Source organism: Hyaena hyaena, unplaced genomic scaffold (assembly GCF_003009895.1).
Source record: "Hyaena hyaena isolate Hyena2069 unplaced genomic scaffold, ASM300989v1 scaffold_295, whole genome shotgun sequence".
Taxonomy (NCBI): domain Eukaryota; kingdom Metazoa; phylum Chordata; class Mammalia; order Carnivora; family Hyaenidae; genus Hyaena; species Hyaena hyaena.
In genome coordinates this window covers 1,567,584-1,589,381 of record NW_024080928.1, presented here as the reverse complement: position 1 = coordinate 1,589,381, position 21,798 = coordinate 1,567,584, and the positions used below count along the sequence as shown (strand labels likewise).

The following is a 21,798-nucleotide window of genomic DNA, read 5'->3' as shown; positions in this document are numbered from 1 at the left end:
GGAAGAGGGACTGACACCGGTCATGGCTTTGGAAGCTCATGGGGGTGTAGAGCTGCATCCAGCCAGCATCAGCACTCTCCACAGAGAAGGTCTCCCTTCAGTCCTCTGAGCTTCTACGCTAGCTGCAGTAGGTTCACCCAGAGGTGCACTGCGGTGCTGGCTCCTGTGGGTTGTGCTAGCCACCAAGTCCCTCCTCCTCACCTTTCCACTACCCTCCACTGGGAGATGCATTCACGGTCATAGACAGCCCATTGCAGCTTGTTGGTGGCTAACTGTGCTTGTCCCGGCAGCATTTCCCATGACCCAGTGAGTTGGATTTTTTGTTTCCAACTGGCATTTTACTCATGTTAGTGCCATCACTGTCTCATTTCCCATGATCTTTTCCTCTGTTGCAGCATCAGGGAAGCCCACGGCAGGCACCACTGATGCAGGAGAGGCTGCGAAGATCCTGGCTGAAAAGAGACGACAGGCCCGGTTGCAGAAGGAGCAGGAGGAGCAGGAACGGCTGGAGAAGGAAGAACAGGACAGGTACAGGGCTGCTCAGAGCCTCATAGCCATCTCTTGTAAAAGGCTGTGGGTAGAAGAGCACCTGGATGGCTCAGCTGCTTGAGCGTCCTACTTTTGACTTCAGCTCGGGTCATGATCCCAGGGTCATGGGATCGAGCCCTGTGTCAATGGTGAGCATGGAGCCTGCTTGGGATTCTCTCTCTCTTCCTCTGTCCCTCTTCTCTGCTCATGCTCACACACTCTCTCATGCTCTCTTCCTCTCTCTCAAATTAAAAAAAAAAAAAAAGGCTGTGGTAGAGCAACTCACCTTTGTTTCTAGAGTTGGGGTATTGACGAAAGATCAGCAGAAAGTAGGTCTGCATGGCAGGTGTTCAGGAGACCGCTGCCTCTACTAGATGTAATTAACAGTAATGGAACTTTGCTCTTTTAAGACTACCTGGAAACTCCTCATTCCCAGATTGAAATGTTACCAGAGGCTTCCCATTCTCCTCTTAGACTCTAGAACCAGCCAGACCTCAGAGAACATCAAGGGAGTTTGAGCTTTGTTCATGAAATGTGGTTCTCCTTGAAGACAGGAGGTTCCAGATATAGAGATCTTGATTTTGCTGCCCAAATCATGTTTGTTTCCTTAAATCATCCTAACTTTCACCCCCAGGAGAGAAGGAGGAGGGTTGGAGCAGAGGCCCCTAGATGGGGTGGAAAGTGACATCATTATCCACAAACCAAGAAGTACAGGGACTCCAGTCCTGGAGCATGACAGAAGACATCATGGCAGTGGTCCCTAAATTTGGGGGGGATGTCAAAACCATTCAGGGAAGGCAGTGAAAACACACAGGCCTAGGCCCCGTCCTGTTTCAATAGCTCACCAAAGTGTGAGAACCACTGTGTTGTTAGTACCAGGGCACTTGGTCAAAGTACAGACAGTTCTGGATTTTCTGATCTTTGTGTTCAGAGAAGAATGCATGTTGTTGGAGGACAAGGTAGATTTTATCATTAAATTGATAAGGAAGCTTTCAGGATAATCACAGTACAGTGCGGTATGGTTTAGAGAATTAAGTTGACAGGAAGCAAGCCATGCTGCAGCACTTCAACACTGGTACTGAATTCAGAGTGATAAATAATAGAGCCTTGATCCTTAAGTGACCTTGGAAAATCTTTTGTGGTCTTTATAATTACAGGTTTGCTGATTTTTTTAAGGGTGAGGGATAGGTCTTACTTGTCTCTTCTTCAAATTCTATGCTTCTCTGATGATTTTTCTGCCTCCACCCTTGTGGTCAACAGTGACAGATCTTTTTGTTAAGTGGTGTGTTTGGGCTAGTTTAAGTGGACCATAAGATGTGTAAAGGGAGGTCACAGGGGGTAAAGATGAATCTCAGGACCTCAAATGACAGGCCTTGGTGATTGCAAGTTCTGAGCAGGTAAGTAACATATTTGTGGCTATATGCTTAGGAAGATGAAGTTCTTTACCAACGATCACCCTCTCTTTCTCTCTCACATTTCCTGCACAGCCCAGCTCCTGAAAGAACTGATCGTACTTCCTTTCTGTATTTCCTCAACTCCTGTTCAGACCTCATACTCCCCATTCCTCCTAATTGCCAGACTCCTAATCCATTTCTTTGTTGACTTTGACCTTGTCAAGCTTGCCCATGCTTCTTTGGCCTCTCCTTCTCCTCTGTCTGCCCCTCATCCCCTCACATGTCGCCGGGGCTCCCAGCCCTCAGTCCTTGGCCGGCTTCACCTGACAAGCCCTCCCTGAGCAGTGGTCCTCCTGCCTTTTCAGCCATTCTCCTCAGTTCACATTTGACACAACAGTTTCATGGTGAGCGTTTGGTGTGCTAAACCAACCCTGTCCTTATCTCCCCTTCTATCCTCATTTTCCCTTTGCCTCATTTACCATCTGTTTCTGAAGCTAGTTTCCTCTTGTTTTGTAAACCTCAGTCCTTCCTGGTACAAGAGAGGCTCTAAATTAACGCATAAACACTGGTGACCTCTGAATCCATGCCTACGGCCCAGTCTCCTGCTAGGGTTGTACTGTCCACTATGATAGCCTCTAGTCCCATGTGGCTACCAAAATGTAAATTCACTAAAATGAAATAAAATTCAGCTCTTTGGGTGTAGTAGCCAGATTTCAAGTGCTCAATAGCTACACGGCTGCTAGCTACCGTACTGGATAGCACAAATCTCTAGAACGTTTCCTTCATCACAGAAAGTTCTCTTGGATAGCAGTGGCCTAGAACCTAGAGACCATATCCCAACTGCTTTATACTTTCATTTGAGTATGTCCCATATGCATCTCAAATTCAGCATGTGCAGAATAGACCTTATGATCTTTTCCCCATAGTTCCTTTTCCTTTCACAAGCTCTGTGCTCCCATTTCTCCAGGCACCCAAATCAGAAGTCTCAGCGTCAGCTCTCAACTGCTCCCTCCCCTTCCTCCTTGTTTTCAAATGTCAGGTCTGACCTTGTCAAAAGGCCACTTGTCAGGTCTGTCTGGGCTGCCTCTTTGGCGTCTCTCTCCTCTCTTTCCCTCCAGCCATTCCTCTCCTCTGAGCTCTGGCCCCTGTTGTCTCTCATATGGACTGTGTCTGGATGTGAGGGCTATCTGGCTGCGACATCTGTCACCCCATTGATCGCCAGGGTTGATTCGGCTGATCTGGCTGGCTAGGCGGGTGTCCCCTTCCTCCCTCACCGCTCCATGTGCGTCCCTCCCGAAGCTGCGCACTCGGTCGAAGAGGACGACCTTCCCCGCTAGAGGAGGACCGTTCCTCAGTCAAGGGTATATGAGTAGCTGCGCTCCCCTGCTAGAACCTCCAAACAAGCTCTCATATGGACTATGTCTGTGGCATCCTAGCTGGCCTCTCTACTCAGTGCGGGACTTTGTCCACTGTCTACACTGGGTCCCCAGTGACTTTCAAATAAGTGTCATTGTCCTGCTCCCATCCTTTAATAAACTAGGAATTCTCTGCCTACATAAGCCATCTAAACCCATCAGGAGGCCTTCAGGGCTGTGACCTGCCACCACCTGTCCCTGGGTACCAGCCTGCAGAGCTCGCTGTCATGCCCTGATCACGTGGTGCCACACCTCCACATCTCTGCTTTTACTCTGCCCCACATGGACCCCTGCTGCTTCTCACCGGACACATCTTCCTTTGTCCAGACCTAGGTCAAGCCTTGCTCCCTCTCTGGAGCCTTTCTGGCCTGCACCTGGGAGAGAACTGAACTCACCTGCTCTTTCCCCTTCCTGAGCCCAGCTGTTCAGCTGACTGACATTGCCTTCTCTGTTCATAGGCCTGCTTCCCCCTAATGTGCACGTTTAAAAGACTGGGGTGCAGTCTTCACTGGTACTGCCACTCAGTAGATGTATGAGAAAAGCAGACAAGGGGAAAGAGGCCCACCTAAGCAGCCACTGCAGGCACAGCTTAAGAGAAGGCAAGGGCTAATGCAGTATGTTGAAGATAGACCTGGAACAGTGCGTGTGAATCTAAGACGTGGTCCAGCTGTAGTCTGCAGACTTTCACAAATCAACAGAAACAGGCTGATTCAAAGTCGATGCTAGGGTTTGATTCTAAAGACTTAGGAGAATGGGACACCCAATAAGAGATAAATGAAGGACAGAAGGAATTGGTTTTAGAGGACAACTATCTTTTTGGGGGTTTTTTTGTTTACGTATTTATTTTTTTTAATGTTTTTAATTAATTTATTTATTTCTAGGAGAGAGAGAGAGAGAGACAGCGTGCGCAGGGGAGGGTCAGAGAGAGAGGGAGTCACAGACTGAAACAGGCTCCAGGCTCTGAGCTGGCAGTCAGCACAGGGCCCGACGCGGGGCTCGAACCCATGGACCGCGAGATCATGACCTAAGCGAAAGTCGGATGCTTAACCGACTAAGCCACCCAGCCGCCCCAGTTTACTTATTTATTTTGAGAGAGAGAGAGTGAACCTATGCACATGAGAGTGAGGGAGAGAGAGAATCCCAAGCAGGCTCCGTGCTGTGAGCACAGCGCCTGACTCGGGGCTCCATCTCACGAACTGTGAGATCATGACCTGAGTCAAAATCACGAGTCAGACGCTTAACCAACTAAGCCACCCAAGTGCCCCTATCCATTTGATTTTATATAAATCAAGTTTAAAGTGCCTGTGAAATATCCACATGATGAGAAATGGAGTCAATGCCTGGGGCGTAGGTAAAAATGAGAGCAGTACACTTGACACCAAACCAGTTTTCTTCTCTTTTGCCAAAATAGGAAGCTTTGCATAGCACCATGTGGATAGCGAGAAAGGAAAGTACCAGACAGCCTGGGGCTGGAGCACAGTGGTGATGGGATACTCCAGCAGTCGAGCAGAAAGGGAGAGCTGGGGCGACGCAGCCTCACACATGCAGGGCTGTGGCAAAGTCCTCGCAGGAGGGACATTTAATGCTGTCTGTAGCTGCAAGATATGTTAAGACTGAGGAAAGGCTCTTGGTCTCAGGGTTAGAAGACGAGCTGAGGTTTTGGAAGGAAACTGTGGAGAAGGGCAGAGACCTGAGCCGGCTTGGAGGTGAGAGGGCAGAGGCCCTGAACATCAGTGGCATGTTAGGAGGCGTGGGCAGAAGGTGGAGGGGGCTGAGGAGAGTTGTTTGGGATGCCTGAGACCTGAGTGTTTGCCGGCCATGGAAAAGCACGTGTTTGAGGGGGAGCTGAAGAAAGGAAGAGAGGGGATAGTGGGAGGAGGAACACAGGTGCGGGAGGCCGGGGGATTCATAGCACAAGTGGTGGCATTTACAGTCTTTCACATCTAAGCAGAGGAAGAAAGGGGAAATTTTCTGAGCAGTAGTGCCACAGAGGAGAGAAGACCAGGAACCCCAGAGCAGGTGGCCCCCGTCTTGTCTGAAAAGTGGTTGGTGATGCCATCAACTAAGGAGGATGTTGAAGACTGAGAAAAGGTAGAGGTTTGGACTGTTTCCATGAGGCTCCGAGAAATGAGGATAAAAGGCTGGAGTGGCAGCTGAGGCCAGGACTAGCTGACCAGTCAGCCTTGTGTGGGCCTTACTCTTACGAATACTGGCAGCCTAGGAGGGGTGCAGGTGGTGGTGGAGGCCACCCAGGTTGGGAATTGGGCAGCAGTGTGGCCTCCATGCCAGCCCCACGATGCTCGGGAGGAGGTTGGAGGCCCTGGGGGCACTGAGAGAGAAGAGGCAACAGATGCAAGTGACCACACAGCGCTCCGTGGGACGGGTCAGGAGAGAAGGTGCTGAAGGACAGGGTGAGGGCAGATTAAGGAAGGGGGAGTTCAAGATGTGGATGATGAAGGTTTTTTGTTTTTTTTTTTTTTTTTTTAATGAAAACTTTCAAGCACACAAGGAAGAGAATAGTGAAGCCCACATCCTTGTCCACAGATTGAGTAGTTTAAGGCTGAGCATGTGTCAGGGATGTGGTGTGAAACCCTCACCAGCGGCCAATGGCCGGGATAAAGGATGCATCTGCTAAATGTTGAATGATGACCATGATGCGTAGGTTTTTGGTACTATCTCCCTGGCAAGGAAGGGGGGATGGGTTTGGAGCAGGTGATAGGAATAACAACATAGGGGTGGCAAAACTGCATACGGGTCTTGTGAACTCCAGAGGGAACTTGGTAAACATGGCAAGGGCAAGGGGGTGGGGCAGCCTGCAGCAGTGGGAATGTAGAGAAATGACCAAATCCATGCTTTCTGGTTTCTTCAGCAGGTAGAGAAAGAATATTCATCCTTGGAAACGATATTGAGGGACTCAGTTTCACACAGGAGGCTAGTTTTAACCTACTTTGGGGGAAGCAGAGTTTGGTTGAAGGGTATTTTGTCTGGAACAGGAGGAACAAGCAGGGGCTAATGGGCCTGTGGGGAGGAGGAATGTGTTGTGCACGATGAAAAGGGTGATGGAGACTTCGGGGCCAAGAGGATGTGTTACTTACTGTGTGTGTATGTGCACTGGGCACCTCTGAAGTCCTCAGGGTGAAACGGAAGAAACCGAATGGCTCTTCAGATCCCGAAGATAAAGATGAAGTAGCTTGTGCATTAATTCATACACAGTGCATCCTTTGTGTATTAGCTTCTTGGGGACAGTCAAAACCATCTCGTCAAGTGAGTGTTAAGAACTAAAACAGTGTCCTGTTTTATCTTTGGATAAACTTTGTTTTTGACACATCCATTTCGATAATCTTGTGTTAGACATACTTAGTCTTTCATTGAGGAATATAAGAACTGGAGTTTCTTTCTGATTAGGCCCCATAATGCTCTTGTCCAGAGTTCCCCAGAATATTTGTTAATGATTTCAGTTGTTCCAGCAGTGCTTTTAGGCATCGCAGTCTTTGCAAACATAGAATATGTTACATACTATTATAGTTGTGGACTAATGTCTGTAAGTATGTCTTTACATTTTAAAATGTTTCTTTGCGGGGGGGGGGGTGCACCTGGGTGGCTCAGTCAGTTAAGCAACTGACTCTTGATTTTGGCTCAGGTCATGATCTCAAAGTTCCTGAGTTCTAGCCCTGCATTGGGTTCTGTGATCACAGTGCAGAGCCTGTTTTGGATCCTTTGTCTCCCTCTCTCTGCCTCTCCCCCGTTCATCCTCACTCTCTGTCTCAAAACTAAATAAACGTTAAAAAATTTAAACATTTCTTTGGTGACATATAGGCTAATTGCCTTCACAGTTCCTGCAGGATAGAAGTATTTTTCTAAGTCCTGTTCTTTTTATAAAAATGTAATAGCACCCCAGTAAGTTAGTGATACCTGCTTTTGTGTAAAGGTGACTTCTGAAAAACATACAGATTTATAGATGTGCTTACAAGTGCAAGCATCTGAGAATCTTCTTAGGGCCAGTCATTGTGCTAAGTGCTTCCCTTACACTATCTCATTTAGTTCTCACAGTGATGTCATGGACCCTGTAGTATAGCCATTCCCATTTTTTTAAATGGGCATCAGAAATGTTGAGAGTCACACAATGAGTGGTACAGTCAGGTGCAGTCGTGATCTTACCCATATCTCACAGTGTCATTGAGTAACACACTGCAAGACGAGTATTATTACTTACACTTTTTCATAGATGAGGAAAGTGACGCACCTGTGAGCAGGAAATGTAAAAACAACTGCTTAGACTTTATAGGGTTTTCCCTCACTGCTTGGAGTTCTTTAGCATTACATCATCAGCTGTTCATCTGTGGATGAAAAATGTGTAATGTCCTTTAATTTTCATACAGCAAAGAATAAAAGCTAAAAGAGATTTTTAAATACTGCTAAAACAAATGAGAAATAGATATTTTAATGACTATACTAAATATAAGGGTTCTGTTGAACACTTTCTTCCACTTGCTGCTTCAGAAGTCACACAACAATTAAAGCCCAAAGTAAACTTTTTGAGCACACAGTCACTGCTCTTTAAATTCCCAACTGGCACAGTTGTAGCCATTGTGAAGTTTCTAGTTTTTTTCCAGCTGCAGTTAGGCTTAAATATTAATTTCACATAGGTTTTCAAAGAATTGTCATTACGTAAGAATGGTGGGGCTGTGGTCATTTGTGCATTTACTGGGGAACATTTATGTCTTCATTATGGTATGTTTCAAATCAATACATTGTTACTCTTTGTATAACAGAATTTAAAGTCAACCCTGGTTAAGTTTTTTAATGTATGAGCTGAAGTGGCTTTCCGGGAAAGATGAGTCAGTTTTTTGAGTGAATACTAATTCAAATACACACTAATTCAAGTGCACATGTCTGTGTGTCATACATAACGCTCTCCTGTCAGCACACAGTTCTTTGGCAGTTTGCCTTTTGAGCATGTCATTATCTACTAACGACAGTTATGTCCTCAAAAGGCTGGAGAGAGAGGAATTGAAAAAAAAGGCAGAGGAGGAAAGACTTCACCTAGAAGAGGAAGCTCGTAAGCAGAAAGAGGAAAAGAAACGGCAGGAGGAGGAGGAAAAAAGAAAGGCAGAAGAGGAGGCCAAGAGGAAGGCCAAGGAGGAGCTGTTGTTAAAAGAAGAACAAGAAAAGGAAAAACAAGAAAAAGAAAAGCAAGAAAAAGCCATGATTGAAAAGCAGGTACAGTATAAGTCTTCATATGGACTCTTCTTAAGAGCCTTAGTTAATATATGGTAAAATTAGTTAAATTTGAATGACTTGTAATGTTTACTTGAAGTTTTTTCTTAAACTAACTGGGCTGGTTATTGAATATGAGTTACTTTGGGCAATAAAAGCGAAGTTTGTAATGTTTGCTCTATGTCAGTTCACATTCCCCAGATGGCAGACCCTGGGATGAGATTTTGGGTGCCAGTAGTTTATTTGGGAGAAGATCCCAGGAAGCTGATAGGAGAGTGAGAGGAAAGCCAGTACAAGTGCACCGACGAGTGGCTTACTGTGGACCACTGGGAGTTAGTCCCTTTGGGACTCTCTGAGAAACTGTGGAATATGCCTTAGAATTGTCTCTCTGAGGGGTGAGGAAACTGGATTATTTATCTGCCAACTTCTGTCTCTCATGATTGAAGGTCATTCCTTGGGGAATTAACTTTCTGAAACTCCTGGCCATGTGCACATGGCCAGAGACTGCCCTCAGACACAGAAAGACCTTGACAGGCAGTATAGGAACTTCTGCAGGTAATTTGCATGGTGGACCCAGGGTATATGAGTGAAGCCCAGCCGTGTCTATTATATCATAGAGCAGGCTGTGTAAATCCACACTGAATATTGGAACAACATCTACTCTGATATAGATGATAAGGTAGAAGAACATATGCATATCCCAAGGAATCCCACTACAGTATTTTCTCAGAAGGTTTACCTATTTCTGTCAGAAGGAAGCAGCAGAAGCAAAGGCTCAGGAGGCAGCTAAACAGATGCGTCTAGAAAGAGAACAGATCATGCTGCAGATTGAGCAGGAGCGACTGGAGAGGAAGAAGGTAAGGGCTAAGGATCAGGAGGAGTTAAGGTGAGGCAGGAACAGGAAATCAATCCAGTTCTGTTCTGCAGTTGTTGGGTAGAGTGATTTTAGAATTGTCTAATGAGGTCAAGTTTATTGATAGTGCTGTTCAAATCTTCTCTATCTTTGTTGGTTTTCTATCATCTTGTTCTCTTAATAACTGAGAGAAGAGTGTTAAAAAGCTCTCTCTGTGATTATGGATTTATCCATTTCTCCTTCCAGTTCAACTTTTATTTTAAATGTTTTGAAGCTCTACTGTTAGGTGAATGCATATTTCAGATTATTAAATTCTCCTGTTAAATTGAGCCCTTTATCATTAATAGATCTTTATCTCCATTAATAATTTTCCTAAAGTCCACTTTGTCAGATTTTTTTCACTTTGTCAGATTTTTTTTCACTTTGTCAGCCTTTTTATGATCACTGTCTGCATGGTAAATATTTTTCCATCCTTTTACTTTGAACCTATGTGTATCCTTATAAGTATGTCTCTTATAAACAGCATATAGTTAGGACTTGTTATTTCACTCCAGTTTGATAGTCTTTGTCTTTTCATTGAGGTGCTTTTGCCCATTTACATTTAATGTAATTAGGGATAAAGTTGGGTTTAAGGAGGTTGATTATGAAGCTCCATTCCCATGGTGTCCTAGATCCAGCCTAAGCTTTGTACTGAATTAGGCATGGGAGCTAGGAGACCAGTTTCTGGCCTCCCCTCCCGACTGCACCTCAGCCTCACTTTCTCTAGGGTGGCCCTCTATCTAGAATGGCAGGTGGTGGAGCGCCTGGGTGGGCTCAGTTGGTTGAGTGTCCCACCTCGGCTCAGGTCATGATCTCACAGTTCATGGGTTCGAGCCCCGTGTTGGGCTCTGTGCTTACAGCTAGCTCAGAGCCTGGAGCCTGTTTCAGATTCTGTACCTCCCTCTCTCTTGGACCCTCCCCTGCTCACACTGTCTCTCTCTCAGAAATAAATAAAAGATTATTTTAAAAAAATAATGGCAGGTGGTGATTTGTTGTTTTTAGGTAATCTAAGGAGAGGAAGGGAAAAGATTAGGTATATAAACTGAATGTTGATTCCAGATACTAGTTTACTTTTCAAGCATTTGACCTTGTTCATAGGGCAGAGGTGTATATCTGCAAAACCAATGGAAAACCTTTCTGTACTCATTATCCTCTGCTGACATGTCTCTCTTAGGAGTTTTCTGAGACATGTAAAATTGCATATAGACCCAGCTGCTTTTATGTTTATTTGGTATTGAAGTCCTCTTACCTGGTTCTTTTTGGTTTCCAGAGAATAGATGAAATCATGAAGAGAACAAGGAAGACTGATGTGTCTCCAGAAGTGAAGGTAGGTGTTCACAGCACCATTTTGATAATTTATGGACTGAAGAGAAAAGAATGGCACAGTATGTTCAGTGGAATTGTAGGTCTTGGAGAGGAATAGCCAGAAAAAATTGAAGTCTTCTTGCTTTGTTCCTGGCTGGACTAAGGAGGCTATAGGTACTTGGATGGAAAGAGGGGTGCTCACTGTGGCAGCACATATACTGGATAGAAAGAGGAGTCTAAGAGAGGAGTTTCAGAGACAGGGTAGTAATAAAAAATTTGCTCTGAGAAGTGGGGGTGTAGATGCAGAAGGAGACACAGTAGTCCATGAATAAAAAAGAAAATGGTGACATATTGATAAGGGAAACACAGCTGATTTGTAATAAGCTCAGAAGATTCAAAACCATGGAATAGGCAGATGGTTCAGCTAAGTTCCAAATATCCTTTGATGCTTTTCTTTTTTAAATTAAAAACTTTTTAAAATGTTTTATTTATTTCTGAGAGAGAGACAGCGTGAGCACGGGAGGGTCAGAGAGAGAGGGAGACACAGAATCTGAAACGGACTCCAGGCTCTGAGCTGGCTGTCAGCACAGAGCCCGACGCAGGACTCGAACCCACGAACCATGAGACCATGACCTGAGCCGAAGTCAGACGCGCCTGGCCCCCTTTGATGCTTTTCAAAAGCACTTGTTTTTCTATGTAAAGTCATCCTTCCCTCTGTTTGTTTTCAGAAAGAAGACCCAAAAGTAGAGCTTCAGTTGCCTGTGTGTGTGGAAAATAAGACAAAACCAGTTGTCCCGAACAAAATAGGTGAGTGTGAGGATTGGTCTTTGGGTTCTTCCTTTCAGCAGGTGAGGTCTCAAAGCACTTCCTGCAGGGATGAGCACCCATGAGTCTTAAGAGCATTATTCCTGTAAGGGCTTGTGTAGTTTTCCTCTTGGGGGAGTCCCCATCTCCAGTACAGGTCTGTCAGGTCCATTCAGAAAGCTCTGGGGTCCTCGGTTATTCTAATAGTCCCAGCACAGGAAGCCAGCCACCTGCTGTCCCATGCTCCTTTCCAGGGAGCTTAACAGCTGGTCAGGTTCTATTCAGAACCAACTTTGCTATTCTACAGTGGTTTCTCCTGTCTTCCAGACTTCTGGCTGGTCCAGCTCTTCTCTTTCGTGTATACTTAAAACTCCTTAGATGTGAGGGGCGCCTGGGTGGCTCCGTTGGTTGACTGACCAATTCTTGATTCAGGCTCAAGTCATGATCCCAGTGTTGTGGGGTCAAGCCCCACATCATGCTCTGTACTGAGTGTGGAGCTTGCTTGGGATTCATTCTCTCTGTGTGTCTCTCTGTCTCTCTTTCTCTCTGTCTCTCTGTTTCTCAAAGAAAACCCCTCCTTTAGATGTGAGTATATCATGGCAGCCAAAGTCAGAAAGACCTGTCCATCTCAAAGGCATTCTACATTTCTCCTTTGCCTTGATGCTCAAGAAAATGCTACACAGAGCCTGGGAACCTGCACAGTATATGACACCAAGCCTCCTGGGTGGGTCATGAGCCCTGCACGGACACCGACGATGTCATTTGTCTTCTTTTCTCTGTGTGAAGCTGTTGACATGGGGTTCTTTTTGCAAGAGGATGTTGCACTGTTGACAAAGCAGAGGATTAAATGAGTTGCCTCAATATATATTTCTCCTGTTATTTCATTGTTCTGGTATTTTATGATTAACAGAATGACTTTGTGTTCTCAATCAGAAATAAATGGGCTGAACACCTGCCAGGAAGTTAATGGTGTGGGGCGTACTGCCCCAGAAACTTTTCCTCGAGACATTTTCTCTAATGGGCTTAAACCAGTTGGAGGACTTGTTCATCTGGACACCCTTGATGGGAAATCGAACAGTCTGGATGACTCAACTGAAGAAGTTCAGTCTATGGATGTGAGGTAAGCTGATTTATTTTGCCTGTGAACCTCATCTCTTCTCCAAACAACTCCACTGCCTCTGTTGATTTTTTTTTCATCTTTTACAAACCTAAATCACCTAAAGTAGGTTTGATTACCATTTAGGAAAGCTGTCAGTGGTATATTAGTGTCGTGGGTCAGGTTCTTTAGAAGTAGAGCCTGAGACAGGTATTCTGAGGCACGGGACTTATCGGGAAAGAGCTCTCACAAGCAAGTGGAGGGTGGGATGGAGGATGGGGCAGGGGAAATCACTAAGCAAGGACTCTGTTTCAGCTGATCCTATGGGAGCTCTGGAGGATGAATTTCTGCCAGAGAGTGATCTGATTCAGGGAGGCAGCCTTCGGGCCACTCTACCATCAGCAGTTGAGTGTGGTCACCCAAGGTGGGAACTGCAGATATAACTTCTGCGGTCATAGGATTCCTGTCAGCCAGAGGCTGCTATCCAGAGAAAGTGTGGCAGCTATGGGCTATTAGCAGCCGGCTGTCTGGGCAGCTGGCAGATGGATGCGCCTACACATAAAGGGGATCCGAGTGGGGCATCACCAGGACTCACTGTGTCTGGTGTCTTATGTTTAAGTAGACTTGTCACTGGAGACTTGATAAAATATCTAATCTGCTTTCAGATACTAAAATCTTAAGGAATTCACCTGGCAAATTGATCCCAGACAAAAGGTGAATTCAGTTAGCATATGGTTGGGGCAGAGACACTGAAACAGAGAGCCTTGGGCAGGGCAGTTGGAGTGGGGGCAGCTGTCTGAGTCAGCAGGCAATGACAGTGTTTGGAAAGTTCTGTCAGAGCTCCAGGTGGCCAGAGCTTAACCTTCTCTCCTTGGCTGTGGATTCTCAGCTTTATCTGTGGGAGTGGGGTCTGGGGAGGAGAGTCTTTCCTAGGGCACAGTGATTGTAAATGTCCCAACTTGTGCACTGTGGCCTTGAGCCAGTTATGTGAAAACCCAGGGTCCAGCACCCCATCACCAGTAGAGCAAATTCTATGGAGACAACCCTGGTCTCCATCGCTGTCTATCTCCTCACGCCCTAGGATGAAACAGCAGAGGCATCCTAAACATGAACACACCATCTCTCCCCCGACCCCATGTTGAGCCTATCTCTGCTTACTCATTGTGTCTCTGTGTGGGGGGAAGAGGATAAGACACAGCATCAGGCAGGGTTCAAAAAGTGAAGGGGCTCAGAGTATATTCCACATTCTCCTGTGGCCACCCCTGCATTTAGAGACAGGTGACTCCTGGAGGTTGCATCCAAGCTTGTAGCATTTTCTCCTCCTCACCATCTGACCAGCTGTTTAATAAGCCCAGGGAATGGAGGTGAGGCAAAGTGGAAATAGGGTGGGTGCTTCTGCTAACGGGGCAGTTTGTCCAGGCTCCAGCCACCACACATGGTGTTAGATCTTCTACTGCCTCTTCACACTCAGCTGAGTGTGAGGGAAATGGATTTTCTCAGTTTTTTCAGTTCAACTGGGTTTTGTAGATTCTTCTCTCAGATCTTATCAAGGAAGAAAAGAACAGATGAACTTGGCAGCAACCTTACTCTGGTTATTAAGAAAGACTCCCAGTGTCAGGACCTCACATCCCAACCCACCTCATCTGAGCTGGGCCTTTGGTTGACACGGCTATGAAACTCCTTCTTCCATCTCTAGATTGAAGACAGACAGAGCCACACACACTGGATAGGAGCTAGATAAGTCAGGGTGGAGTGAGGCCTCACTTTAGAGAGGAAGCACGGGAGAGACTTGCTCTGCAGGTGATTGGGTGGATGGCAGGGTCCTTGTTAACAATGGCCCCCACCTAAACTGAACATTTACTACAGGCTGCAAGGACTCCCTCAGTATGATCACGCCATGCTCACAGGAGCCCTGGTAGGGAGAAATGATTGTTCATCTCGTACAGCAGAAGAAACTGTGGCTGCCGAAGAGAAAAAACAGCTCGACCAAGGTGGCACTGCTTAAAGAGAAGCAGCACCCAGAAGCCTCGGTGCTGATTAGGGCCCTTCCTCGGCTCAGTTTTAACTTCTAGCATTTGCTTTCTGTTTGGGTTTCCCATTTTGAAGGTTTTGGAAGTGGTTGACTTCTCTGCAGTAGAGTGCTGGTGCCTGTAATTTTTATTTTCTTTCTTCCTGTAGGCAGTGTGAACTTGGCCTTCACCGTCCTGCTCAGTCCGCTTCCCTTGTTTTCCCTTGGCGGGGAGGTGGGGCGGGGGGGGGGGCATCTATCTCTCAATGTCTCAGATTTGAACTGACTTGTTTTTTTTTTTTACAGTGTGTTTCACACCAGCCTTGGCTCTAAATCGATCTTCTCTCGAAAAGTAGTATATAACAGAATATATAAATAGAATTAATTGTCACATTTTTCTTTGCCTTCCTCCTTTACTGTCCCCTCCCTTCCCCCCATCTCAGTCCTGTTTCAAAGGAAGAGCTTATCTCCATCCCAGAATTTTCACCTGTAAGTGAAATGATTCCTGGGATGTCTCTGGACCAAAATGGAACTGGTAATGCCCGAGCACTTCAAGATCTCTTAGATTTCACCGGCCCACCCATGTACCCCAAGCGATCCAGTGAAAATCTCAGTCTGGATGACTGTAACAAAAACTTGATTGAAGGATTTAACAGTCCTGGCCAAGAAAATACTCTGAACACCTTCTGTTGACAAATACATCTCTTTAATGAAAGGTACAGTACACTACTTTGATTAGAGTCTAAATTTATACTTCGCCAACTGGGGTTTGTAAAGATGGGATAAACATCACTCAGTCTCCTGCGTGGTCAGTTTTATTTGAAAAATACAAATGCGAATGTGAATACAGGTATCACTCATTTTTCAAAGCTTCACGTTATGCCAAATGTAGTTTATGAAAGACCTGCATTACTACCTGTTTACATTAACTGAAAGTAATGCAAAGAGGGTTTTCACTTTACAGTAAAAGACAAAATGCAAAAATAGCATTCAGCGTTTATCTCGGAGCAAGATGTCTATAGGCAGCATGCACTCTGAGCGGGGACAGTGGCTCTCTCAGATTCCTTCCTGAGAACTGCACTCAGCCTTCAGCGCCCATAGCTTTGCACTGTGTCTGAGAGCATCGGTGCTTTATCTCATTTTATTTTGCACATCCATCAGCAAGATGTGTCCTAAGGTACAAGAAAAAGCCTAAGAGGTTATTTTGGGGGTCTGGGAACAGTCAAAATTTTCTCCATATAAGTTACTGTTAATTGCTTCTTCATCTCGTGGCATTTCTGCTTACAAAAGGTTTCATAGGAACATTCTTTCAGATGGGAGGAAACCTGTATATGGTATATACTACAATGCACACACAGTAATTGAGGTGAATGTCAAGTAAATCCTTTGTATGAGAGCCTTCATTGCCACACCCCGCCATGCCTGCCCTACTGTCGGGGGTGTGTGGATGTGTGTGTGTGTTGAAAATCACTGCTACAAGCTTGACCAGCCATCTATCTCTAGTAGCACCATTTTTAAAGGCAGAGAGAATACTGCTGTAATAGTGGTGCAAGGTGGTATTAATAAAATGAATTTCTCCCCTAGTTTTACTTGATGACATTCCACATTCTATCTACAGTCATTCATATACAGCAATGAGCATTGAGTCAAATGATTTGCTATTCTCTTGTCCCATTCTGGAATCCTTTAAGCAGACATCTGTTCTTGGATCACACTGGAGGAGTGGGGAGATGGAGGGCTGAAGTTTGTGTCCTGAAGTTTTTGTTCCCCACTTTTGGCCTTTTTTTTTGCCAAAGTGGGTTATAAACACACTGCATTTGTGTGATTTAGTTATACAAACCTCATGTTGGACTTCAGTTTGGGGCTTGTTTTTGAATTATGAAAACATAATTAGAATCTATCATCAAATCCTTTCATAACTTAATTCCAATTGTCATCCCACTTTAGACTCTTAAAAACATTTTTATATTTTCAACATTCTCTCATTTCATTTCTTATGATGCTCCACTCCTATAACACAGCTTCCATGCCTGATAAGACTTAGTCCAATCTTTGTTTCTCAAATGAAGAAAAACAGGCTGACTGGCTGGCTCAGTCAGGAGAGCACACAACTGTTGATCATGGTGTTGTGAGTTCAAGCCTCACCTTGCACATAGAGCCTACTAAAAAAAAAAAATAAAGCCTATTTTGGGGCACCTGGGTGGCTCAGTTGGAGGAGCATGTGACTCTTGATCTTGGAGTCATGAGGTCAAGCCCCACATTGGGTACAGAGATTACTTAAATAAATAAAATCAAATGAGGAAACAGATTGGAGAAGGCACATGGCCAAGGTCGCTATGTTTTATATATATCTTCCTTTGCTCAGCTATCAGCTGTAGATAGTGCATTCTCAAGTTCCATCCATGTTGCTACACATGGCCAGATTTCATTCTTTCTCATTGCCATGTAGTATTCCATCGTATAGATAAACCACATCTTCTTGGTCCATTCGTCCGTTGATGGACACTTAGGCTCTTTCCATGTTTTGGCTATTGTTGAGAGTGCTGCTATGAACATTGGGGTACATGTGCCCCTATGCATCAACACTCCTGGATCCCTTGGGTAAATTCCTAGCACTGCTATTGCTGGGTCCTAGGGGAGTTCTATTATTAATTTTTTGAGGAACCGCCACACTGTTTTCCAGAGGGGTGCACCCGTTTACATTCCCACCATCAGTGTAGGAGGGTGCCCGTTTCTCCACATCCTCGCCAGCATCTAGAGTCCTCTGATTTGCTCATTTTAGCCACTCTGACCGGGGTGAGGTGGTATCTCAGTGTGGTTTTGATTTCCCTGATGAGGAGGGATACTGAGCATCGTTTCATGTGTCTGTTGGCTATCTGGATGTCCTCTTTGGAGAAGTGTCTGTTCGTATCTTCTGCCCATTTTTTTTATTTTTTATTTATTTATTTATTTATTTATTTATTTTTTACAAATAGTTTATTCTCAAATTAGTTTCTACATAACACTCAGTGCTCATCCCCAAAGTGCCCTCCTCCATGCCCATCCCCCCTCCCCCCCACATCCATCAGTCCTCAGTTTTTGTCAGCATTCAAGAGTCTCTCATGGTTTGCCTCTCTCCCTTTCCCCCACCATTTCTGCCCTTCTTCTCCCCTTTGTTCCTCCGTCAAGTTCCTCCTAATCCTCCTATACGTGCAAACATATGATATTTGTCCTTCTCTGCCTGACTTATTTCGCTCAGCATAACACCCTCAAGGTCCATCCATGTTGCTACACATGGCCAGATTTCATTGTTTCTCATTGCCATGTAGTATTCCATGGTATAGATAAACCACATCTTCTTGATCCATTCATCTGTTGATGGACACTTAGGCTCTTTCCATGTTTTAGTTATTGTGGAGAGTGCTGCTATGAACATTGGGGTACATGTGCTCCTATGCCTCAGCATTTCTGTATCCCTTGGGTAAATTCCTAGCAGTGCTATTGCTGGGTCATAAGGGAGTTCTATTGTTAGTTTCCTGAGGAACCTCCACACTGTTTTCCAGAGGGGCTGTACCAGTTTACATTCCCACCAACAGTGTAGGAGGGTGCCCGTTTCTCCACATCCTCGCCAACATCTAGAGTTCTCTGATTTGCTCATTTTAGCCACTCTGGCGTGAGGTGGTATCTCAGTGTGGTTTTGATTTGTATTTCCCTGATGAGGAGGGATGCTGAGCATCGTTTCATGTGTCTGTTGGCCATCTGGATGTCCTCTTTGGAGAAGTGTCTGTTCATGTCTTCTGCCCATTTTTTTACTGGGTTGTTTGTTTTTCGGATGTGGAGTTTGGTGAGTTCCTTATAGATTTTGTATAATAACCCTTTATTTGATATGTCATTTGCTACTATCCTTTCCCATTCCGTCAGTTGCCTATAAGTTTTATGGATTGTTTCCTTTGCCGTGCAGAAGCTTTTCATCTTGATGAGCAAAATAAGTCAGGCAGAGGAGGACAGCTTCCATACGTTTGCACGTATAGGAGGATTAGGAGGAACTTAAGAGAGGACCGTGGGGGAGAAGAAGGGGGGAAGTAGGAGGGAGAGGGAGGGAGGTAAACCAAGAGAGACTCTTGAATGTTGAGAACAAACTGAGGACTGATGGGTATGGGGGAGAGGGGAAGGGGGGTGATGGGCACGGAGGAGGGCCCTTGTGGGGATGAGCACTGGGTGTTACATGGAAACCAAGTTGACAATAAACTATTTTTTAAAAAAAGTTCACTTCTCTTGGTTTTTCGGAAAGGGCTTGTGGCCTGTTGACACATAAAAGGGAATGTATGACGGGTAACATTTAGAACAAACTGTGTCAGTATTATGCTAAGTGAAATAACTCAGAAGAAGACAAATACCAATGGTGTCATTCACATGTGGAATTCAAGAAACAAAACAAATGAACAGAGGGAAAAAAAGGGGGGCAAAGCAAGGAACAGGCTCTGAACTATAGAGAATAAACTGACGGTTACCAGAGAGGAAAGGGGTGGGGGGATGGGGGAAACAGGGTATGGGGATTAAGGAGTGCACTTGTTCTGATGAGCACCTGGTGATGTATGGAACTGTTGAATCACTATGTTGTACACTTGAAACTAATATAACACTATATGTTAACTGAATTAAAAGCTTAAAATCAAGAGTGGGATTTAAACAAACATAAATAAGCATGTGTTTTGTTAGTTGTTTGTTACGACTGCATTTGGCTTCTTAAAGTAAGTTCTGCACTGAAATCTTAAAATGTGTTGGCTTTTGTTGTCATGGTGGCTAGGGGCAGCAGTACCATTTGGAACGCAGAGCTTGGGACATTCAGCATCCTGCAGGTTATAGGATGGTCCCACACGAAGAAAAATTGGCCACCCAAATATAGTCCTACCCAAAATGCTGTAGCTCTTCCATTGAAAGATGTTGCTATGAGCCAAGGAGAATATAATTATCAAGAAGGTGGAAAGTTCCAGACAGTGATCACTTTAGTGAGAGAGAATAGGTACAATGCAGTCTCTTCTTTCATCTCATCTGGTTTTGTTTTTGGATTGACACAGGTGGTGTTTGGAGAACCTGTGAAGCTGCTGGTAGTCAAATCCAAGCTGCCGGTCCTCTGAAGAAGCTTCTGTTGTCCTAAATCGCTGGATTCCAAATTATTAGATTAAAATGTAACTGTATCCCTACCTAGTTAGTATGTCAATCACTGGCCACTCTTGGTAGAAACCTTGAAACTTTGGCCATATTGGGCTTTAGCAAAGTTTCATGTTACAGTTCTATTTATGAGCTTCAGCTGCTGATAAAGTGCTTCCTATACTACTTTATTATCATAGTGATCCTCTGAATAACCCAGGTGATTCTGTGTTGGAAATTCACCTTATAACCATTCTTATTCCCAAAGTTGGAGTGCATAAACATTTAGATGTCTTTTCCTGTAAATATTCTAGACATTGACCTAGACTCTACTTAAACATACACTGAACTTGGGCTGCTTACCTCCCTGTCTGTGTTTAGAAGAAGAAATTCCAGAGGGTTTTCCCCCTTTTCTGTGGTTTCTTTGTTGGAAGTTACTATCAAGCTGTTGTTTATTATTAAGCTTAGCCACCTGCAAAATGCACTGCCCCATAGTACCCCTTGGGGGCTAACAACAATATTGTCTGGTTGATTAAGAAAACTATTAAGCAATGTGGAATGATTTCTGTTCACGTATGCATTTTCTTATAGACTTGGGCACCTGAATCTGGCAAGGATCTCGTCATTGTTGCCCCTTAAAATCTCCAAGCCATCGAGTGGCTTTTGGACTGAAGGAAGTTTGAATGAATCGCGTGTCTCATGCACAGGTGGTGGGTTTTCATGTTGTTGCTATTATTTTTCTCTTGGATCTTGGGGCCCTTGTTTGTTTGCTCCTGTGTTTGCTCAACTCTAATGAAACCAGGCACAGATGAAAGTGATCGTGCTCTGGAACAAGGGGCCCCTGAACTGTACCCAACATGTCACTTTAACAGACTTCAACATAAAAATATTTGAACAAGGGACAAAAGACGCTAGAATGTATACTTCACGTGTTTTATGCCATATAATGTGTTTTCTTAATTTCGTTTCTTGTGGTGAAATGTGACTTTCAGATTAAAATGACCTTCTTTGAAACTTTTCTTTTGTTTGAAAGCTTCTCTGAAGCTCTTATACAACAAAGAGTTTGGAAAAGATCCGTAATTCTGACTGAGGTTTGCAACCAGGAGACAAAAAGAAGTCTCAATAGTAATCTTGTTCATGTGCTTTTAAAACCAGCTACAGTTTAAGACTTTATTAGTTATGGAAACTGTGTATGTTTGTGTATGTGTATATATTAAATAAAATACATGCCTCCAATAATGCCGTGCCATTGATCTTGAATATCGGGGGAAATCCCTTTTACGACAAGCACACAGAAAATGATAGCGTGATCTGCCTTTGAAAAAATGCCTCACCATCTTTCTTACACTTTTATTTTGTTCAATGTTTGTTTTGTTGTGACCTGTTATACCTCACAGCACCATTGTGATTGTGGTGATGCCTCACGTGCATGATGTGTACATTGTGTTTAATGTGAAATACATTTTCATTGAAGAGTCTGATGGCTTGCCAGTGTTTTGTTTGTTTCTGTAGGCTCAATGAAGAAGTGAGCGGAACCCAAATCCGATTTTCTGGAACCTGTGTGGAGAAAAACCAAAAATCCTGTATGGGTGTCCTTTCCCTGTCAAACTTACTAAAATGTCTCTCTTGTCAGTTGGAAGCACAGCCACCTGTGGAAATAATCTTAAGTGATGAGCTGTTCCTAGGAAATGATGCACTTAGAAGGACAGTAAAATTGCTGTACTTTCATATCACGGATAAGAGGGATTTCTAGCTAGCTGACATGCGGCCAGCTTAGTGTAATCTACAAAAACATTCCGCATAGCAAGCTGGCATTTAAACAGAATTGTGATGGGTATGGTGACCTTTATTTTCCAGTAGGCTAAAACCAGACCAGCTTTTTTTTTGGTGGGGGGGGGGTATCTAATTCACGTTTTGTCTACAGCCTGGGAGACAATGCCCGCCAAGACCAGGAGCCAGAAAGGCATGTTGGAATGGGAATGTCGCAGCCCTTGTGGTGACTTTCTGAG

General features: G+C 44.6%; 1 protein-coding gene across 3 annotated transcripts in view; it reads left to right on the top strand.

The window, feature by feature from the left end:
- Positions 1-21,028, top strand: part of MAP7D2 (MAP7 domain containing 2) — a 116,898-nt gene extending 95,870 nt beyond the window's left edge. For 2 of the 3 annotated variants that reach the window (XM_039247407.1, XM_039247405.1), the window contains 8 exons: positions 396-528; positions 8,332-8,557; positions 9,307-9,411; positions 10,717-10,773; positions 11,480-11,558; positions 12,489-12,675; positions 15,103-15,375; positions 19,717-21,028. In XM_039247407.1, coding sequence (XP_039103338.1) covers positions 396-528; positions 8,332-8,557; positions 9,307-9,411; positions 10,717-10,773; positions 11,480-11,558; positions 12,489-12,675; positions 15,103-15,352 — 1,037 coding nt within the window. In that variant the 3' untranslated portion in view covers positions 15,353-15,375; positions 19,717-21,028. The remainder of the gene's footprint in view (positions 1-395; positions 529-8,331; positions 8,558-9,306; positions 9,412-10,716; positions 10,774-11,479; positions 11,559-12,488; positions 12,676-15,102; positions 15,376-19,716) is intronic. The other variant, XM_039247406.1, reaches the window with a different exon arrangement.
- Positions 21,029-21,798: the final 770 nt, after the last annotated feature.